This window comes from Bos indicus, chromosome 18 (assembly GCF_029378745.1).
Source record: "Bos indicus isolate NIAB-ARS_2022 breed Sahiwal x Tharparkar chromosome 18, NIAB-ARS_B.indTharparkar_mat_pri_1.0, whole genome shotgun sequence".
NCBI lineage: Eukaryota > Metazoa > Chordata > Mammalia > Artiodactyla > Bovidae > Bos > Bos indicus.
Genome location: NC_091777.1, coordinates 50217627 through 50237097, shown reverse-complemented (window position 1 = coordinate 50237097; position 19471 = coordinate 50217627). Strand labels below are relative to the sequence as shown.

The window sequence follows — 19471 nt, the reverse complement described above, 5'->3', positions numbered from 1 at the left end:
ACACTGGCCACATGCTGAGGGCCAAGTACCCACAAAGATGTCCCCCTCAGAGGCTCATGCCAGCTGTCCCCTACCCGACACCCCACCTTACACCACTCAGTCAGGCACAGGCTGTACAGACAAGTTATTTACTTCTTATTATGACCTTGGGCCTTCTTTGCCCTGGGAAGTGGGGTGGGCCAGGGAGGCTAGGCCCAGCATGCACCCCCACTTCTCCTTTTGGGACTGAGCCCTCCCGCAGCTCGGCTGGGTCCTCTGGGGCCACAGCATCAGGCCAGTGGGGGTGGAGGTAGAGATGGGAGGCTGGGGTGGGGGTGGTTGCGAAGGGGGAGCCTGTTGGAGTCACAACGGGTCAGACAGAAGCGGGGGGCACAGGGACAGGGGATGGAGACCCGGAACACCAGGGCCTTGCAGGCCTGGCCTGGCCATCGGACCGGGCCTCAGAGCAGGCGACAGGCGTTGCCCACGCTGTCGGCGGCAGCGTCAAGGTCATGGCTATAAGGGGAGTCCCAGTCCCTCAGGAACACGGCCTCCAGCTGGCTCCGCAGGCCACCCCGCCCGTTCTGTGTCACCAGCAGCGAGGTGCCTGCCGTCTCGGTGAAGTAGCTGCCAGACCAGTTGGAGGTTCCTATGGGGAGTTGGGGGTCCAGAGAGTCAGGGCCCATGGCGCCACCTGGACCCCCTTCCATTGCCCACCCCACCCCCCTGCCCCCCCAATCATGGTGCTCCTGGAACACTTACCGATGTAGGTGGCCCGTTCAGTCACCATGTACTTGTTATGGTTGACGCGGGCATAAGGGATTCGGGCCTGGGCATCGTCCGCAGGGACCACAAAGAGTTTCTGAGAGGGGTGGGGAGATGCAGGGTGAGGACAGAGAAGCCCCTGGGTTGGGGATGGGGAGTGGAACCAGGTCTTCGGGACTGGGGGCTCAGCTGCTTCCCTTCAGGCCCTGGGGATCAGAACAGGGCCCAGAGAAGTGCATGTGTGCGTGCAAAGTCGCTTCAGTCGTGTCCAACTCTTTGCAACCCTATGGACCATAGCCCGCCAGGCTCCTCTGTCCTTGGGATTCTCTAGGCAAGAATACTAGAGTAGGTTGCCATGCCCTCCTCCAGGACATCTTCCCAACCCAGAGATCAAACCTGTGTCTCTTATGTCTCCTGCATTGGCAGGCGGGTTCCTTACCACTAGCCCAGTGTGTGAAGCCCTTCAGAGGAGTGGGTCCTCCGTAAAGACTGGCTCACACGCCACCTGTTCCCTCTAGGGTTAAAAGTGTTAGTCACTCAGTCATGTGCAACTCTTTGCGACCCCATGAACTGTTGCCTGCCAGGCTCCTCTGTCCATGGAATATTCCAGGCAAGAGTACTGGAGTGGGTTGCCATTTCCTCCTCCAGGGGAATCTTTCTGACTCAGGGATCGAATCTGGGTCTCCTGCACCGCAGGCAGATTCTTCACCATAGTCCCTGAGGTCTTACTTCAGACGTCCCCCTTTCCTGAAAGTCTGTGACCCTTCAGGCTGCAGCAGGAGCTTCCTCGGGGCTCCCCCTTCCTGGCCCTGACTCCTCTGCCCACGCCCTTGATTCCAACCCTGACCTGTAGTCACCCCTCCTCCGCCCCAATCAGGGCACAGCCCGCTCTGTGTCATCTCTGTCAGATGCCAGGTGAGTGCCACAGGAGCTGTGTCCCTGCACTGCCCTGCACAGGGGTTGAGGGGCGGGTCTGGGCAGGTGCTTACCACCTGGATGTCGGAGTGGGTGTGGTTGTCACGCAGGGCAGCCAGGGAGAGCAGGAAGGCCCGCATCGAGGGGTCAGAGTGTCCCCAGCAGCTGATCAGCAGGCGTACCTTGACGCCCCGCTCATAGGCAGCCCGCCGCAGCCCGTCGTCAATGGCAGGCCAGAACCTGGGGGCAGGGAGTGCAGGGTACGGAGGGAGGCCTCCCCTCAGCTTTAGGGCGCCAGGCCTGGGTCCCACTGCAGCTTCGGAGAACCCCCACTTCCCAAGACCACCCCATCTCTGGCTCCCGCCCACCCCTACCCAATCCACTCATCATCTTGTCTGCTGCCCCCAGACTACCTGCTCTGAACCCTCAGACCCAATCATCCCCGCTTCCTATCCCAGATCTCAAATCCCAACTGTGCCACCCCAAACCTGAATATGCTCAGTCCCACCTCTCAAGCCCCTCACCCCATATTCCGCCCACACTCCCTGCTTCCTACCCCCAGAAACCCCACATCCTCTGCCTTGAGCCTCCAGTCCCCCCATCTCCATACCCCTTTCCCAATATTCACAGCCTTTCCTCTGTCCCCTTTCCCTTGTCTCAAGCACCCAGAGCCACTCTCCCTGTCGCCTCTGTCTTGTCCTGTGGTGTCCCCTCCCTCTGTCCCCCGGCTTTGGCTCCCTGCCTGCTTTCTGGGCCCCATCACTCCCTCTCCTGTCTCTTCTTCCACTCGTGTGGCTTCCAGGCCCGAGCCCTGTCCACGTGCCCAGCAGTACCGGCGTGGGTGGGAGAACTCCATGATGGGCAGGTAGTTCATGACTGCGATGTAGATGAAACTCCGGGCGTTGTCCACCACGTTGAGCAGGGCCTTCAAGTCTGGGGTGCGGCCACTCGGACACAGCGGTGGGGGTGCACTCTGAGGGGACAAGGGGACAGTCAAGACACGTCCTTCACAGTGGACGCCGGCTGCAGACAGCCCGTCAGGCCTTAGGTCCCTGTGTATCTCACTGAATGTTCAGCCTCAGTGAAGGGGAGAGATAATGACACATCCTAGCTCATAGGTGGGCAAACAGGGGCTCAGAGAGGATAAGTGATTTGCCTAAGGTCACAGAGCTGAGGAACGGAGCCAGGGTTTGAAACTAGGCGGTCTGGTTCTAGAACTTAAGCTCTAACCCAGTGGTTCTTGACATGAGCTGCCTGGTCAGGCAGCAGCAGCATCACCTGGGAACTTGTTAGAAATGCAGATTCCTGGGCCTCACTGCACAGGGCACACAGCATCAAGGTGTTGGGATGGAGCCCAGGGATCTGGTTTTAACAAGCCCTTCTGGTAATTCTAGTGCATGCTTAGACTTGAGGACCTCTGCTTTAGTCTCTTAAAAAATTTTTTTATTAGTGTATAGTTGCTTTACACTGTTGTGCCAGTTTCTTCTGCTGCTGCTGCTGTGGCTGTTTGGTTGCTAAGTCGTGTCTGACTCTTTTTTTGATCCCATGGACTGTAGCCCGCCAGGCTCTTCTGTCCATGGAGATTCTCCAGGCAAGAATACTGGAGTGGGTTGCCATGCCCTCCTCCAGGGGATCTTCCCGACCCAGGGATGGAAACTGCACCTCCTGCACTGGCAGTGAATTCTTTACCCGCTGAGCCACGGGGGAAGCCCTCTAATCACTCTTGTCCCTGACTGGCTCACAGCCCACCGCCATGGCACTCCTCATGTGCCCCCACACCCCAGGAGCTTCACCCAGCCCCCTCTACCCTCCCAACAGGTGAGTAAACTTAAGCTCTGAATGGTGATGAGGGAAACTTTACTCCCCAGTGGGAGACCACTGGACTAAAGGACCCCAATGAATTATGTCCCTCCATCCATGCCTTAGGGTGGCCCTTCATGACGACGCTGGGCCTGGCCAGGTGACTTGCTTGGGGGTCCCAGGTTGGCCACCCCAACTAGAGAAAACATCAACAGTTGAAAACAGCAGTGCCTTGTCCAGAGTGGGTGCAGTCCAACAGAGCATTCCACAGTGATGAAAATGTTCTGTATCTACACTGTTCAATACGGCAACCACTTGCTAGGTGTGGCTGCTGAGCCCTTGAAAGGGGGCTAGGGTGACTGAAGAACTGAGTTTTCAACAGCATTTCATCTTAATTGATTAAAAGTGTGACATTCAGCCATAGTGGACAGTTCAACCAGGGATTGGCCTGAATGAACCCAGCCATGCTGCCTCATTAGCCCTAAGAGATTGCAAATATTATGATGCAATCATAAGATTTCTAGATGAAACCAAAGCCTAGGGAAGTTGGGACATAAGTCCCAACCTCTAAGTCTTAGGCCCCTGAGTGAGCAGGAGTGACAGCTAGTGGTCAGGACTCCATCATCCCCATCAAATCACCGGGCAGGGCCAGACGGAGGAGGTGCAGTGAGAGCATGTGGCAGGCCCCTCTTCCCTTGGACTCACCGCCAGGTAGGCCAGAGCAGGGGTTCCGTTGAGGCAGATTTCCATTGGAGTCTCTTGATTGTAGCGGGTGTCGTAAGGCCGGGGCCAGGTTGATGGGATGGAGCTGCCCGCCTGGCCCAGGAACCAGTAGGCCTCGAAGATCTTGGTCAGGTCTCGAGCTAGGCAGCTGCAGTTGTACATGACCACACCCAGCTCCTTGACCTGCGGGAGCACAGTGCTGAGCCCCAGGGTGGTGGCCTGGTGCAGGCAGGTGACGTGGACGCCTGCAGCCCCTCCTCCTGCCTCCACCAAGTCCCCCTTCCTGCCCCTTGCCCTTCTGTCTCCCCCTCTTTCTGCCCCTACTTCCCTCTTTCTGCCCCTTAGCCCCCATCCTCCTTCCCCCAGCCAAAGCCCTGAGATGGACATGATCTTGACTCAAGACTAAATTCTGAAGTTTTGGTGAAAGTCAGTTATTCCGAAGCTCCTGATTTCCTGAACCTTTGCGGCTTCTACCTTCTACTGAGCTCCTGCTCAGTCTTAGGTCTCCACTGAGGGTTTCCTCCTCCAGGAATCCTGCCTTGACTGCCCAGCCTGTGTCAGGCATTCCTTAGGCTCTCAAGGTCCCTTGGGCCTCCCTCATCACTTTCCCTGGTGACAAACCTGTCTCCCCATTGGACTGGGAGGACAGGCACCAGGGATGTCTCAGCCATGGCTGTATTTTCTGTGTTTTCCCACAGAGTCGGTGGGATTAGGGGCTTCTGCTTAGTCACTCAGTTGTGTCCGACTCTTTGCAACCCCACAGACTGTAGCCCGCCATGCTCGGCTCTTCTGTCCATGGGGACTCTCCAGGCAAGAATACTGCAGTGCGTTGCCATGCCCTCCTCCAGGGGATCTTCCCAATGCAGGAATCGAACCTAGGTCTCCTGAATTGCAGGCAGATTCTTTACTGACTGAGCCACCAGGGAAGCCCAAGAATACTGGTGTATAGAGCCTATCCCTTCTCCAAGGGATCTTTCCGACCCAGGAATTGAACCGGGGTCTCCTGCACTGCAGGCAGATTCTTTACCAGCTGAGCTACCAGTGAAACCCAGTTAGGGGCTTGCACAGTATCTATTTGTTGAAGACATCATCACTGCCTCAGCTATACCCCTTTCCCATCTCATGCTCATTCCTGCAGCTCCTCCAGGTAGCAGATTAACTGTCGCTTCCTTTGGGAGATTTTCCTTGATACCCCAGGTTGGGTCCCCCATCCTGACCCTCTACTTGTGCTTCTCCCCATCTCCCATCTCAGCCTTGACCCTGTTGGGTTGACACCGCCTGGTGACAGGCCCGTCTCAGCCCTGGACCACGAGTTCCAAGAGGCCTATCTGTTGCCATCAACGTTCTCAGCGTCAGAACAGGGCTGGGCTTAGAGCAGGCTCTCAGGAAGTGAGTAGTGAAGGTCGTGTGGGTGGACAGGGCCTTGGATGCCGTATAAAGGGGCTGGCAGGTGCCATCAGGGATCAGAGGGGCTTCCATGAGCAAGGGGAGGGTGGTGGAGGGCTGGATTGGGGGATGATTCAGGAGGGCTGGTAAGAGGAGGTGGGGTACGGTTGGAGGCTGGGAGCCCCACGAGGCAGGGAGCGACCTAGAAGGGCGGTGGGCAGGGCTCAGGCAGACCTGGGTCAGGGAGCGCCAATCCATGTTGGCACTGCCGAGGTAGAAGTGGGTCTGGTCCACCACCCAGAACTTGGTATGCAGGACGCCATGGGTCAGCTTCTGCATGTCCACCATGCGGACCTGGGCACCTGGACCGACAGGGGTGGAGGTCAGGAGCTGGCTTGGGGAGCCCCAGACCCAGCCCACCCTCATTGGCCCCCTAGCTCACCGCTCTGTAGCAGCGCCTGTAGATCTGCCTGGGGCTGGGGCCCATTGGGCTTGCTCACAGCAATGCGGACCTTCACACCTCGGGGTGCCAGAGTCTGCAGCTGCCGGAGGACCTCCTCGCCCTGGAGGGAGGAGACAGCTTCTGAGGGGATGGATCAGCTGGCTCTCGAGCCCCACGGAGCACCCCATGGAGTCATTTTGAGATTAGGCTTCTAGATCTGATCAGGCTTTACATTAATACAGTTAGGAAAAGCTTTACAGGTTAAGAAGTTAAAACCTTACTTTATCTGTTTTATTTATTGTTTTGGCTGTGCTGTGCGGCATGAGGGATCCTAGTTCCCCAACGAGGGATCGAACCCGTGCCCCCTATATTCAGAACACGGAGTCTTAACCACTGGACCAACAGGGAAGTGTCTTTATCTATTTTAATACCCGGCTGCTCTGAGCCCTGTTAGGGCCTCCCTGCCACTCCTGCCCTTCACAGGTCCTTCCCAAGACCCTGACCTGGTAGTATCCACGCCTGATACAGCAGGGGTCTCTAGGCACCTTGCAGAATGTTAAAGGCACAGCGCAGACTTGGGAGTCTGGGAAGACCTAGGTAAGGCTTGATGATGCTAATAACAGTAACAGCCAATGATTCCCTTGTTTCTACTGTGAGCCAGGCCCCTTCTGAGCCCCTTTATACCCGAACTCTGAATTCTCACAGCTGTCATTGGTAAGGCAAGTCTGAGTTTATCTCAAAGTGCAGATGAAGAAACTGAGCGTTGGAGAAATCAACAGGAAAGCAGGATTTGAACTCAGACCGTCTGCCTTCTATGTCTGTGCTCTGTGCTTTGAATCACTCCAGTAGGAACCAGCAGGGAATGGAAGCTCATACCTTTTTTTTTAAGCTTGAAGGATCTTGGTTCCCTGATCAGGGATCGAACTCTCACCCTTGGCAGTGAACGCTCGGAGCCCTAACCACTGGACTACCAGGGAATTTCCAGCTCATATAATTTTTAACTGTTGTGCATTTTTTCCAGGCACTGTTTAATGATCCCCACAATTTTAAAACATTTAAAGTCTACCTCTGACAAAGAGTGGCAGCAGGGAAAAGGAAGAAGAGCAACAAATTCACTATGTCTTTCAAAGAAGGGCTTAGCCACCTAGGCTGTTCCTTTTCAAATCTTGGAGTTTTATGCTTTTTAAATTTGTCTGCAGACCCTAACAAGGCTATCACAGTAAATGCTTATAAAGGGCTGACTCTTGTCAGGCACTGCTGTCATTGGCTGGGATCAGCCCGTTTCATCTTCACAAGAGGTGAACACTAAATAATGGCCCCATTCTACAGATGAAGAAAATGAAGACTGCAAGATGAGGTGACCTGCCTGAGGTCATAGAGCTGGCACGCAGAAGCCCGGCTTGAGGCTGGGCTGGTACTCATTCCATGTTTCCATTTCTTTGTGTGACAGGCTCAGGGAAGGAAGCTTGTGGGTGAGCAATATCTGCTAGCCTAATCCCTCGTAACCAAACCCATGCCCTGATATTCAGAGGCCTCCAGATGACCGTGACAAAACGCCCCCAGTCCCGTGGGCCATGTGAAGACAGTTGCTTCCAAACACTTTTGTCCAACCCACTACGTGAGACATGCCAGTCTGTCTCCTGGGCTGGAGGGAAACCCCTTTCATTTCCCTGACTCTGATGCCTCCCACCACCCCTGCTGCCAGCCAGGGCCCAGGTTGCCAGGTACCTGCTGAGCAGAGGCTTCCTGAGTGTGGGTGTCATTGTTGGTGAGAGTCCAGTAGAAGGAGGCAATGTCCAGGCTGCTGTGGGCACCAGCGAGCAGGCCCAGCCAGGCCTGGCTGGTGGAGGGGTTGCTTGTGGAGGCATTGGGGAAGTCCAGGCCCTCGGGAATGCTCTCCACCAGCACTGCTCTGGGTGGGGAGGTGGGGAGGGAGGGAGGCAGAATAAGCCATGGTGGGCTAGACTGTGAGTGCTCACTTGTCTGCCCACGGAGGATGGAAGACTATATGTATTCGTGTGTGTCTGTACTCATGATTCTCTGTGTCTGCATTTGTCTCTCTAGATTTGTAGAAGGTTGTGGATGTGTGTGTGTGTGTGTGTCTGTCCATGGATGTGGATAGAAGATGCCATGTGTGTCTATGTATGCCTGTCTGTTCACAGAGGCATAGAAGATGACGACGCTGTGGTTGCCATGGCAACAGTGTGGGTGAAGCAGGTGGGCACAGAGAGAACTGTGACGGTCCACTTGGGAGTGTCTGCCACCCCCTTTTTCTGTCTTGAACAGTGGGTGCAGGCCCTGCGTAGTGCATGTTGAAGTGTCCCTGGCCTGGCAGGGCCCCTTCCCCCACCATCCCAGGCACCCACGCCCCCCTCCACTTACTCGCAAGGGTCATAGCAGGGGGCTGGGCGCTGATTGGGCCCAAAGAGATGCAAGTCGCCGTATTCCCATAGAAACAGCTGAGTCATCAGGGCACCGAAGCCCACAACTGCCAGGATAAGGACCAGAAGGACCCAACGAGCTTTCTGCGGGGGAGGAGGAGGCGAGCAGTCAGCCCAAGGAGGGCAGCCCAGCCCACAGCCTCCAGAGACAGACTGAGGGAGGAGAGGGGCACCTACCTTTTCTGCAGCTTTCCATGCCTCGATCTCATTCATGGGCAGTTCGCTGGCAGGTTCCTCAGCAGGCACCTTCAGCTGGGGCACACGGATGGGAGTGGTGGTGACGGGTCAGCTCAGCAGGGCCCCCACCCTCTCCTGATCCGGCCCCTCCTCCCCTGTTCCCCCATCCACCTACCTCCTGGTACATCAGTTTAGGCTTCATCGTGCTGGCAGTCAGGGGTTATACAGCTCCCAGGTGCAAAAGTGGGTGTGTCAGGGTCTCCAAACTGCGGGGACCAGAAGCTGGCACTGTGTTGGGTGTTCTAGGCTTTGGGGGGACATCACAGAAAACGGATCAGCCTCGGGCTCACGGGACTCCCTGGATCGCCTTGTCTGTGATCACGGGGGCTACTGGCACTGCGCCCGCCACCCCTAAAGGAGGAAGCTGACTGCTGGTCAGCAGGGATTTCGAAATCCCTCAAAGTCCAACCCCTCTGCCTTCCTCCTATCCCTCTGGGGTGCCCTCCCTGCCCCCTTGAGTGCCCACCCTGCCTGTCATCAGCACTGGCACTGCTCCCCATTTAGCACCTTCCCTTCTCTGAGCCCTATCCTACACATTCCCAAAATGACATCTCCGGATTGGGTCAGCGGAGCCCTAAATATTTTTGTGCCTGGCTTTTCCCAGCCCTGGGATTTACCCTGAAGTCATTTTCCAGGTAGCTCCTTTAACCTCACACTCAGGTAACCACTAGCCAGTTCAGGCCAGGAGCCCAAGACCATCGGGGCCTCCCTCTCAGCTTCCATCCCATCCCCCCAATCATCCTCCCCTACCGTACCCCAGAGGGGCCTCGGCCTTACTCGGCAGACAGCTGCTGCTACCTCCACGGGGCCCCAGCTTCTGCCCCAACAGGCTGAGCAGGGGCTGGAGGGAGGAGGGAGCGGGGCCCAACGGGGCTCCGCCCTCTGCAGCGGGGAGTCTGCGCAGTGAGCGCGCCGGTCCGGGCTCACCGCAGGGAGAGGGGGGGCCGGCCCCCCAGATACGGTCTAGCCAACCTGGCGGGGGTGGAGAAAAAGCACAGGTCTGAGCGATTGCTTTGCTACGCTCCATCCTAGAGCACCCCCCCAATATGGGCTAGGGAGGACTCAGGTAAAGAGAAAAAAGAGACCCCCCCCCCCATCTTTTCTCGGCTCTAAACCCTGTGAATATTTGTACCGTGGGCATGTATTACCTAGTCAAAAATAAATACATAAATAAGACTAATGATTTTTAAAATTATAAAATAAAATGGAATGACCAAGGCTGAACAACATGATTTAGGGATGTAGCCATAAAATCAAAAGACGCAGCCCACCCACGCTATGGGAGGGGAAGAGCGCGGGGTGTGCGATAAGGGGATGGTGGGTTTTCTGTTGTAGTCTGTATTGAAGTCTCTATTTAATTTTTTAAAAAGGCCAACTGATATTTTGATAGGGATTTAAAAAATGTTTCTTACCAGTGTGTGTGTGCGGGGGGGGGGGGGGGGGGATGGATATATGTATATGTGTGACCGAGCCCCTTCCCTGTTCACCTGAAACTACCACAACATGGTTAATTGACTATATCCCAATACAGAATGTTTTTGGTGTTAAAAAAAAAATCCAGGCTCCAGCTGAAGGGATAAAGAGGGTTTCCCATCTACCATCTCGTATCTCCGAAACAGAATTTAAGGCCACAGCTGTAGAAATAAGTTGGAGGGATTCCCCCTTTCCCGCCCACCTCTCTCAATGAAAGAGGGGCAGGACCCCCTTTCCCCTACCCAGGCAGGAAGTGCACAAAGGTAGAGAAGGGTTATTATTGAAAGAAGAAACAGCGTCAGAAGTGGTTGCCTTGACAACAGGATTTGGGGGTGCGTCAGGATCGCTTTTTATCCTACGCCTATTTTCTTTTTTAAAATCGTGAAATATGAGCGACTTACAGAAGAGAAAAATATCTCTGTGCGGGTTAAAAAAATAATTATAAAGCGAACACAGGTGTTGACGCGTCCCAGGTTTTGTCACGTTTTTAAAAATTCATTCCACGCATTAATGTGATTTAAAAAAAAATTCCAAAAGGGAGTTTGGTTCACCACTCACCGCAAGATCCAGCCTAGACCTGAAAGGATAATTTGAAAACCCCTTCCCCCTCAACGTCTGATCCCAGTTTGGTTAAAGGCAGAAGAGCACAAGTAGGGATTCCCCCACCCCCACCCCACCCCCACCCCACCCCCACCCCATCACAGGGAGCCAGCCAAAAAGAGTATGGATCCAGCAAAGAATAGCAACAGATCAAGCTTATCTGATCTCCGTAGCTCACCAAGAGAAGCAGAAGGTAACAGTCTTCGATAAGGCTGACCGCAGGGTCCAAGGGTGGGGGAGGGGAGGCATGGCGCAGGAAACAAGTTTGCCTTTTATTTGCCCTTGGTGAGAAATGCTTTATTTAAGACTATGTGGTTGGAACAGAAGCTGAGGTGAAATTAGGGAAGCTAGTAGTAGTATTAGTTGCTCATTTGTGTCGGACTCTTTGCGACCCCACGGACTGTAGCCCTCCGGGGTTCCCTGTTCACGGGATTCTCCAGGTAAGAATACCGGAGTGGGTTGCCATTCCCTTCCCTAGGAGGGAAGCTAAGATCAACGGAAACAAAACTGGGGAAAGGTAGGGCTAGAAGATGTGAGGGATGGTGCACAGCACGGTGAGGCAGGGGAACTGGGGTGGCCGCTGATAAACCAAAATTACGAAGAAAATAGACTCGATGGACATGAGTTTGAGCAAGCTCTGGGAGTTGGTGATGGACAGGGAAGTCTGGCATGCTGCAGTCGGTGGGGTTGCAGAGTCTGATGTGACTGAGCGACTGAACTGAAGACGCCTTTTATTCAGTTTGTTAGCAATCTTTTGGCTTTCAAATTGTGCCATGATGACAAGTCTTTACTGATGGGTTGAATTCTGACTTGCTATATTTTTATCAAAGCAAACGCACTTAGCGTACTTCAAAAGAAAACCAGTACTGGAGAGGTGGTGTAGGTTGCATTAGATTGGTGAGGCAGTTAACACTTGTGGCATCCGGAGCCAGATGCCTGATCTTAATATGAACCTCAGTATGTATGCGATTATTTGATTTCAGAGAACTGACAACACATCTGTGCCTTGGTGTCCCCATTAGCAAAATGGGCAAAGTAACAATACTGCCCACTTTTCACAAGGCTGTTCATTAATTTTGCACACCTTTATTGTGCACAGGTATTGTTTTAAGCACTGGGGAGATCACTGTGAACAAAACAGACTTGAAGACAGACAAAAAAAAAAAAAGTAAATTATATGTTAGAAGATAATATATGCTATAAAGACTCAGGGGAGAGGGACGGGGTTGGGGTGGGGGTGGGATTACTTGCACTTGAAAATGAGGAGGACAAGGAAGGCTGCACAGAGAAGGGGATACCTGAGAAAAAAACTTCAAGGAGGGGAGGAAGAGAGCTACAGAACAGTATTCTAAGTGCAAAGGCCCTGAGGCAGGAGTATGCCTGTGGGGATAGAGAAGAGCAAGCAGGCACATATCTGCAGTGGAATGGCAGTGAGGGGAGGGAGAGGAGGTGAATCAGAGGTCACAGGACCAGATTATGCAGAGCTACCTGGACTGTGGCAAGAATGGGGCCAAGGGTAGGTTCTGGGCAGAGGAGGAAATATGATCTCCTCTGGGGGTGAGTGAGTTGAATGGTGGCCTCAAAACTGGTAAGTTGGATGTGGTCATCACTCCTGGAACTTGTGAATGTGACCTATTCAGTGGACCTGGAGTCTCATTATATATATTAGCATATGACACACTCAGAGGCACCATGACAGTTCCAAAGCCGGCCCAGGCCCAAAAGTCGGTGGTGGCCCAATTCCTGGAAATCTCACCACCCTTTCTCCAAGATAGTTAGAACAATCCTTCTACTCATTAGCCTATGAAATTACCCAGCCCAGGGACTTCCCTGCTGGTCCAGTGATTATAATAAGACTCAGCACTTCCACTGCAGGGGGCATGGGTTTGATCCCTGATGGGGGAACTAAGATTCTTCATGCTGCCCAGTGCAGCCAAAAAAAGAAATTACTCAGCCCATAAAAATTAACCACTCCCTATTTCAGGGACTCTTGCCTTCTGAGATGGCCCACACTCTGTGGAGCGTGTTTCTCCCAGGGCCGTTCTTGCTTCTTGAGATGAACCACATCCTGTCTATGGAATGTGTCTCTCTCTAAATAAATCCACTTTTCACCTATCACTTTGTCCCTCACTGAATTCTTTCTGTGCTGAGACGTAAAGAACCTAAGCTTCATTAAATCCTGAGACCAGGTGTGTGATTTAGATGAAAAGAAAGTAGGTTTCAGTCCCAGTTTGGGTTTTGGCTGTTTTGAGTCCCAGCCTGTACAACTGAATTGTGCAGTTTCACCAGCCCATTGAATATCTCCCTGTCCCCTTGGCGTGTGCCTTGCCTGACCTGGTGTGACACCATAGCCCAGGGACAAGGAGGAAACAAAACCCACTGGGCTTCTGAGACCTGTGTTGGGTCACAGTTCCCTAAACACCCCCACCCCTGGTGAGGGTGGGAGACTTGATCCCCCTTCCACAGAAGTGCTCTGGACTGATGAATCCAGGGTTCAAATCCCACCTCTGTCACTTTTTTTCAGAAATTTTCTTATATATAAATAAATAAATATACGGCTGCATCAGGGCTTAGTTGCAGCACGTGGGATCTTTAGTTGTGGCATGTGGGATCTAGTTCCCTGACTAGGGCTTGAATCCGGGTCCCTCCTGCTTTGGGAGCGTGGACTCTTAGCCACTGGACAGCCAGAAGCCCTCTGTCACTTTCATACTCAGTGACATTGGGCACAGGGCTTTATTTCTTTGAGCCCTGCTGGCCTCATTCATAAAAAGAGGATTGGGACTTCCTTAGCCCACTCCATGTTCTTGCCTGGAGAATCCCAGGAATGGGAGCCTGGTGGGCTGCCGTCTATGGGGTCACACAGAGTCGGACACGACTGAAGTGACTTAGCAGCAGCAGCGGTTCAGTAAAGACTCTGTGCTTCCACTGTATGGCGTGCAGGTTCGATCCCCAGTTGGGGAACTAAGGTCCAGTATACCATGTGGCATGGTCAGGAAAAAAAAAGGATCACTTTATGCCTGTCTGGGGAGTGGTGGCTGCTTTAAGAGGGTGGGCCTCACAGTCCCCAAGCCCTTGATTCATATCTCAGCTCTGTGCTTTACCTGGAGAAGAGACTACCTTTTCTGAGCCTCACTTGCATTCTTCAGAACACTGGGGAGACTAATATACCAACATGACATTTGCTGGGCAGAGTCAATGAAACCCATCCACAACAGTCACTTCACACAGATACAAGCTGGCTGGTGAGTTGTGTCCCCTAATACCCTGAACACACTACTTATCACAGATAAACTTATATATGTGTCCCTTGAAAAGCTAAGTCTATGTCTGATTTATTCCTCTACCCACCAAGCGCCCAGCACATTGTAAAGGTTTGTTTTTCTTCTGAAAACAGAAGAGCAGTAGAAGAGAGAAAAGACTTTAGATGTCGCTTTAAGATTCAGTGACACTGAATTCCTACACAACAATCAGTAGCTTGTGTTCTGAGCCTGGGGCAATAGGGTAGGTACAGATGGTAGCACTTCAGCCTGAGGGTAAAATTCAGGGTGGGCCACTTAGCTGCTGCAGCAGATCTGAAGCACTGGACAGGCCACACCTTAGGAAACATTTACAAACCTAGGGACCTTCTGCGTGGTTCAAAACAGACCAGTTCTTGGGTTTAAAGGGGCCAATTTTCATTTGATTGTGCAGACCCCTTTGGACCGACCGCACAATCGTCTGTGATCAAGTCTACAGAAAACAGTACGGAGCACTGGTTTTGTAAACGTTTTTGTTTTTAGAGGTAGAACCTTTGTTTCAAAGGACCCCAGAAGGTGCCCCTTCCAGGGATAGAAGATGCTCGGTCTGAAAAACAAATCAGTAAAACAAAAAAAAGCAAAAAAAAGGCATACACGAACCACCCCAACCCACCCCCACCACCATGAATGGTGAATACTTGGGAACTGGAACTCAAAAGCTGTCCCATCCCTACTCAACCCCGCTCTGTGGCTGCCCACTGCCTTCGGGACAAAGTGCAACTGTCTTATGATGCCCTCCTGGGCTCTCCAGGGACAGTGCCTGTGCACCTTCCCCATCTGACAGTTTCAGTTCCTCTGACTCCAAAGCTGTCTGTGACTCGTATCTCCTCCTTGAACTTCAGCTCTGCAAGTCCCATGGCCTCCTAGATACCTCCACCCAGGTGTCCCTAAGCCCCTTATACCCATGTCTCCAACTGTCCTTAGCATCTCTCCCTAACCTGCCCCTCCCCTGGGTCCCCATTCCCAGGAGAGCTGTCCTACCCAGCCTTCAGGTCTCGGCCTGTGTTCCACCTTCCCCAGAAAGCCCTGATGCCCCCAGAGTCCTGGGTCCCCCATAACTTATCCACTTGGCCTCCCAAGAGTGTCTCCCACCCACCCTTTTCACCTCCCCTCCAAGGCCATGAACTGGCCTTTCTCACCTGGGTCCCCATTCCAGCCACCTCCTGTGGCTCCCAGCCTCCACTCAAACACTTCTATTTCCCCCTCCGATCTGAGTCTGACTCGCCCCTCACCTGCTCAAATACTCTGTGGCCCTCCAGTGTGCACAGGATAAAGTCTCAGCTTCTCACTGTGGCTCCCAGAGCCCTTTCCTTAATAATCTTTTGGGCTTATGCTTGTACCATTCTCCATGGCCCAGTCATATTTAATATCTTTCAGTTCCTCGAACTGAAACCACACATTTACCACCAAACCTGCCCACAGCTGCCCCTCCTGCCTAGCATACTTTTCTCTCTTCAGGTTGCTCACCTCTATCAGCTTATGTACCGCCTCCTCCAGGAAGCCCTCCGACTCCCTGGCTGGTCCAGACATCCTCCATGGGACTGGCAGTCCCCTGGGCTTACCAATCCTAGCCTGGACCCCTCTGCCTGTGCTTCTCCCAACCTGGCCCTGACCACTGGACTGTCACTACCTGATGATGGGTCCAGAATCCACGAGGGGAGGGCCGGGCTGGCTGTCACTGCTGTGTCCCCCATGTCACCCAGCACAGGGACAGTATATGGCAGATGCTCAGTGGCCAGTTCATCCATCTATTCATTCAACTAGTATTTATTCAACTATTGCTGACAAGCCCTGTCTAGAAATTGGAGATGCAGCACAGAAAAACAGAGAAAAAAAAATCCTTAGGAAGGAAGAAATTCTTTTGAGGGAGTGAGACAATAGATCAATGAGTGAAACCTACACTATGTACCTGGGAGAAAAAGAAAACAAGAGAGGGGCGCTGTGGCATCACGTGAAAGTGGTTGACATCGCCATTCAAACAAACAACAGGGACTTCCCATGGTTGAGATGCCATACTTCCAACGCAGGGGGCACAGGTTCGGTCCCTGGTCAGGGAACGAATATCCCACAGGCTGTGTGGCCCCCAAACCCTCCCCCCCAAATCAAACAAATGAAAAAAAAAAACATCTGGGGGAAAAAGCATTATTATCCCTGTTTTTCAGATGAGACAGGGCTCAGGGAAATCACTGCCCAGGTCACACAGGGTTGGTTTGTCGGCTGGGAATCTGATCCCAGAGCTCAGTTCTGTTCCAGGGCACTATACTGTCAAACCAACTCACAAACACAAAATAAGGCGGGGTGTCTTTTCCTTGCTACCCTCCGGGAGGTCTGTGGCTGTGGAAGGGTAGGATACGGGAGAGATAGTGGGGATCCTTATGTTTATTGAACCAGGCACTGCTCAAAACACTTTATATATACAATTCTCACAACAGTGTTTTTGTTTTGTTTTAGCCTAACTTCCCCCAGGTGACTCTGTGGTAAAGAATCCTCCTGCCAATGCAGGAGACACAGGAGACGCAGGTTCCATCCCTGGGTTGGGAAGATCCCCTGGAGTAGGAAACGGCAACCCACTCCAGTATTCTTGCCTGGAGGATCCCATGGACAGAGGAGCCTGGCAGGCTACAGTCCATAGGGTTGCAAAGAGTCAGACACGACTTAGGGGCTCAACAACAACAAACAGATAAGTGAACTAAAGACCTAGAGCAGTTTAGTCATTGGCATAAAGGGACAAAGCCAGGAAGCCAGGATTTGAGCCCAAGCTCCCTAGGGTGCTGGGTAGACAGCCCCCTCTCCTGCTGTCTAATATCTGTAGACCTGTGGTTTCCTCCCTCCCTCCCGAACAGCCTCTCAAAACCTCTACCGACACCCCCCTTCTCCCTCCCCTCAATCTTTGAGAAGGACATTGGAAACTTTCTCCAAGTATAAAGGATATGAGTGCAGCTTTAAAAAAGGACTTCAGTTGTTCTTCCAACCAGGCTGCTCTTGCCAGTCCATCCTTGGTAGAAGTTCTCCAGCTGCTGCTGTGGCTTCATGTCACATCAGATCACATCCGTCCTCTCTTCCAAACCCACCTCACTCAGAGTAAAGCCAAAGTCTTCTCCACAGCCCGTGAGACCTCCCGCTGACTCCCCCATCACCCTGCTGACTTCATCCCCCATCCCTCTCCTCCCTCACTGGCCTCCCCGTTACCCCTTACCAATGCCATGTAGGCTGCTACCTCAGGGCCTTTGCATGTGCTGTTCCATCTGCCTAGAATGGGGCTCCCTTGGTGTCTCAGGCAGTAAAGAATCTGCCTTCAAAGTGGGAGACCTGGGTTCAATCCCTGGGTTGGGAAGAGCCCCTGGAGAAGGGCATGACTACCCACTCCAGTATTCTTCCTTGGAGAATTCCATGGACACAGGCGCCTGGCTGGCTACAGTCCATGGGGTCACAGAGTGGGACACGACTGAGCGACTAACACTTTTACTTTCTGCCTAGAATGCTGTTCTTCCCTCAGAGAGCCATGTCACTCTCTCCTCCTCTTCAAGTCTTTGTTCAAATGTCACCAGGTCACCCTACTTAAAACTACCATCTCTGCATTCCCTATCCCCCCAATATATCATCTAGTCTACTTACCCATTTGTGTATTGTCTCTGGCCCTTGCTGTTAATAGACTGTAAACTCCATGAGGCCAAGGAATCTGTTTTGTTCACTCATGTGTCCGTATGCCTAGCACAGTCTTGGGCATGTAGAACATGCTTAACAAATATCGATTGAATGAATAACTTGTATTTGCATTCCCATATTACAGATGTAGTAACTGAGGCACTGGGACCTTAAGCCACCTGCCCAAGCTCATGCAGCTATTTAAGTACTAAACAGTAAAACCAAGATTGGCACCTGGGGGGGTCCAGTCCCTGGCACACACTGTAATGACTGTCCTTAGCCACGCTAAGGCAAGGTGAGTAACTAAAATATTCGCCTCTTCACTTGAGGATTTGGGGTTGCTGAGGTTTGATGGTGTGGTGAGACCTGCCTCCTCTCTCTGTACCTCTGATTTTATGAGTCAAGGGAGGGTTGGGTCTAAGCTACCTAGAGTCTTCCTCCCACCAAGCCCTGCTGGACTCCTGCTATGGGCTAAGTGCTCTCAATTTGGGGGTGGGAAATCAGTCTGTCCACCAAGGTAAAGAGGGATGGATTAATATTGACATGAGCAAGGTTCTTAATGGCTGATGGGCCACCCTCCCAGGTGTGGTGACGTGGCGGAGGGGAGGACAGCTTGGAGACTGTGACGTGGGACAGCAGGGGTTGGCTGCTGCAGCAGAACTTGTCAGGATAGAGAGAGTGTGACAACCTGGGAATGATGAAGGTAGCTGGGGGGAGGGGAAGAGTGACAAGGAGGAGGGGATGAAGGTGACTGGATGAGGGTGAGGGTGAGATGATTGATTGTATTAGCCACATAGAGCTGGGCATGTCACCAGAATAAACTCGCAGGATCCTCACTCTCATCCCTGACATAGGTGTCCCTGTGTGGGTTTTACAAATGAGGAAGCTAAGTTTGCAAAGGTGTGATGAGATGGTCAAGGTTACCCAGAGGTTTAGCGATGGAGCCAGAATAACGGGCTCTAGTACCTGGTATGTGAGAGGTGACACGGGGAAAATGACAGAGACATGAAGAGAGAGAGAGAGAAAAAAAAAAAAACTCCTAACGGGAAAACACTAGAAGCATTAGGCACAGACAGTGACTGTCAGAGAAGCAACGGTGACAGGGGAGCGATGGAGGCATAAAGGATGAGAAAGAAGGGAAACCTGAGTGCGATTTACGAAGGGGAGAGGAGGCGTGCGAAGGTGACATGGGGATATGATGACGATTTATGAGAAGGACTTTGTAAAGTAGCAGCAACAAAAGAGATGTGTAGGCGACAGGAGAAGGAGACACGACAGGAAAGACATTTGGTGGCCATGGAACTTAAAAAGAACGAAATCTTGTTATGGGGATTGATGGCGACATTAGGAGAGTGGTGGAAACACAAGGGAGTGATAACGATTCAAGCAGGATGCAACATAACGGGAGGAACGGAGACATAAAGGGACAGAGGACGATATGAGAGAAGAAATGCATTATAGAGGAAGGACAACATAAAGGCAGCCGAGGCGCCGCGCCCCCAGATCGCACATTACCTGCACTCCAGTTTTCCCACTCCGGGACCCAGCCCCGCTGGTGCCTTCTAGGCTGGAGCCCCGCGCGCCCCCGCCCCCAACCCGCCGCGCGCAGGCGCACTCCGGCTGGACTGCGGACCCGCGGGGGCCAAGCAATGCTTTTCTCATTGGCCGCGCTCCTCGCTAGCGCCGGGCGGGGGAAGCGCCTGGGAGACTGCGGATAGTCACGTGATGGTTGCCCTAGCGCTCTCGCTGGTGACTCTCCCGTGGGCTAG

The 19471-nt window shown here is 52.9% G+C and overlaps 1 protein-coding gene across 3 annotated transcripts; it reads right to left on the bottom strand.

The window, feature by feature from the left end:
* Nucleotides 1–114: 114 nt before the first annotated feature.
* PLD3 (phospholipase D family member 3) lies at nucleotides 115–19367 on the bottom strand. 3 transcript variants are annotated; one of them, XM_070771041.1, is made up of 13 exons: nucleotides 19218–19367; nucleotides 9444–9660; nucleotides 8804–8935; nucleotides 8629–8703; nucleotides 8393–8535; nucleotides 7739–7922; nucleotides 6011–6131; nucleotides 5803–5930; nucleotides 4165–4365; nucleotides 2493–2632; nucleotides 1734–1899; nucleotides 742–841; nucleotides 115–628 (listed from the first exon to the last, which is right to left on the bottom strand). In XM_070771041.1, the coding sequence occupies exons 3-13, from the start codon at nucleotides 8828–8830 to the stop codon at nucleotides 441–443; spliced, it is 1473 nt and encodes a 490-aa protein (XP_070627142.1). In that variant the 5' UTR covers nucleotides 8831–8935; nucleotides 9444–9660; nucleotides 19218–19367; the 3' UTR covers nucleotides 115–440. The 3 variants fall into 3 exon arrangements, with proteins under 3 accessions (XP_070627142.1, XP_070627141.1, XP_070627143.1); XM_070771040.1 differs by having other exon boundaries at nucleotides 9466–9660; XM_070771042.1 differs by lacking the exon at nucleotides 9444–9660 and having other exon boundaries at nucleotides 19218–19304.
* Between the last annotated feature and the right edge of the window lie 104 nt (nucleotides 19368–19471).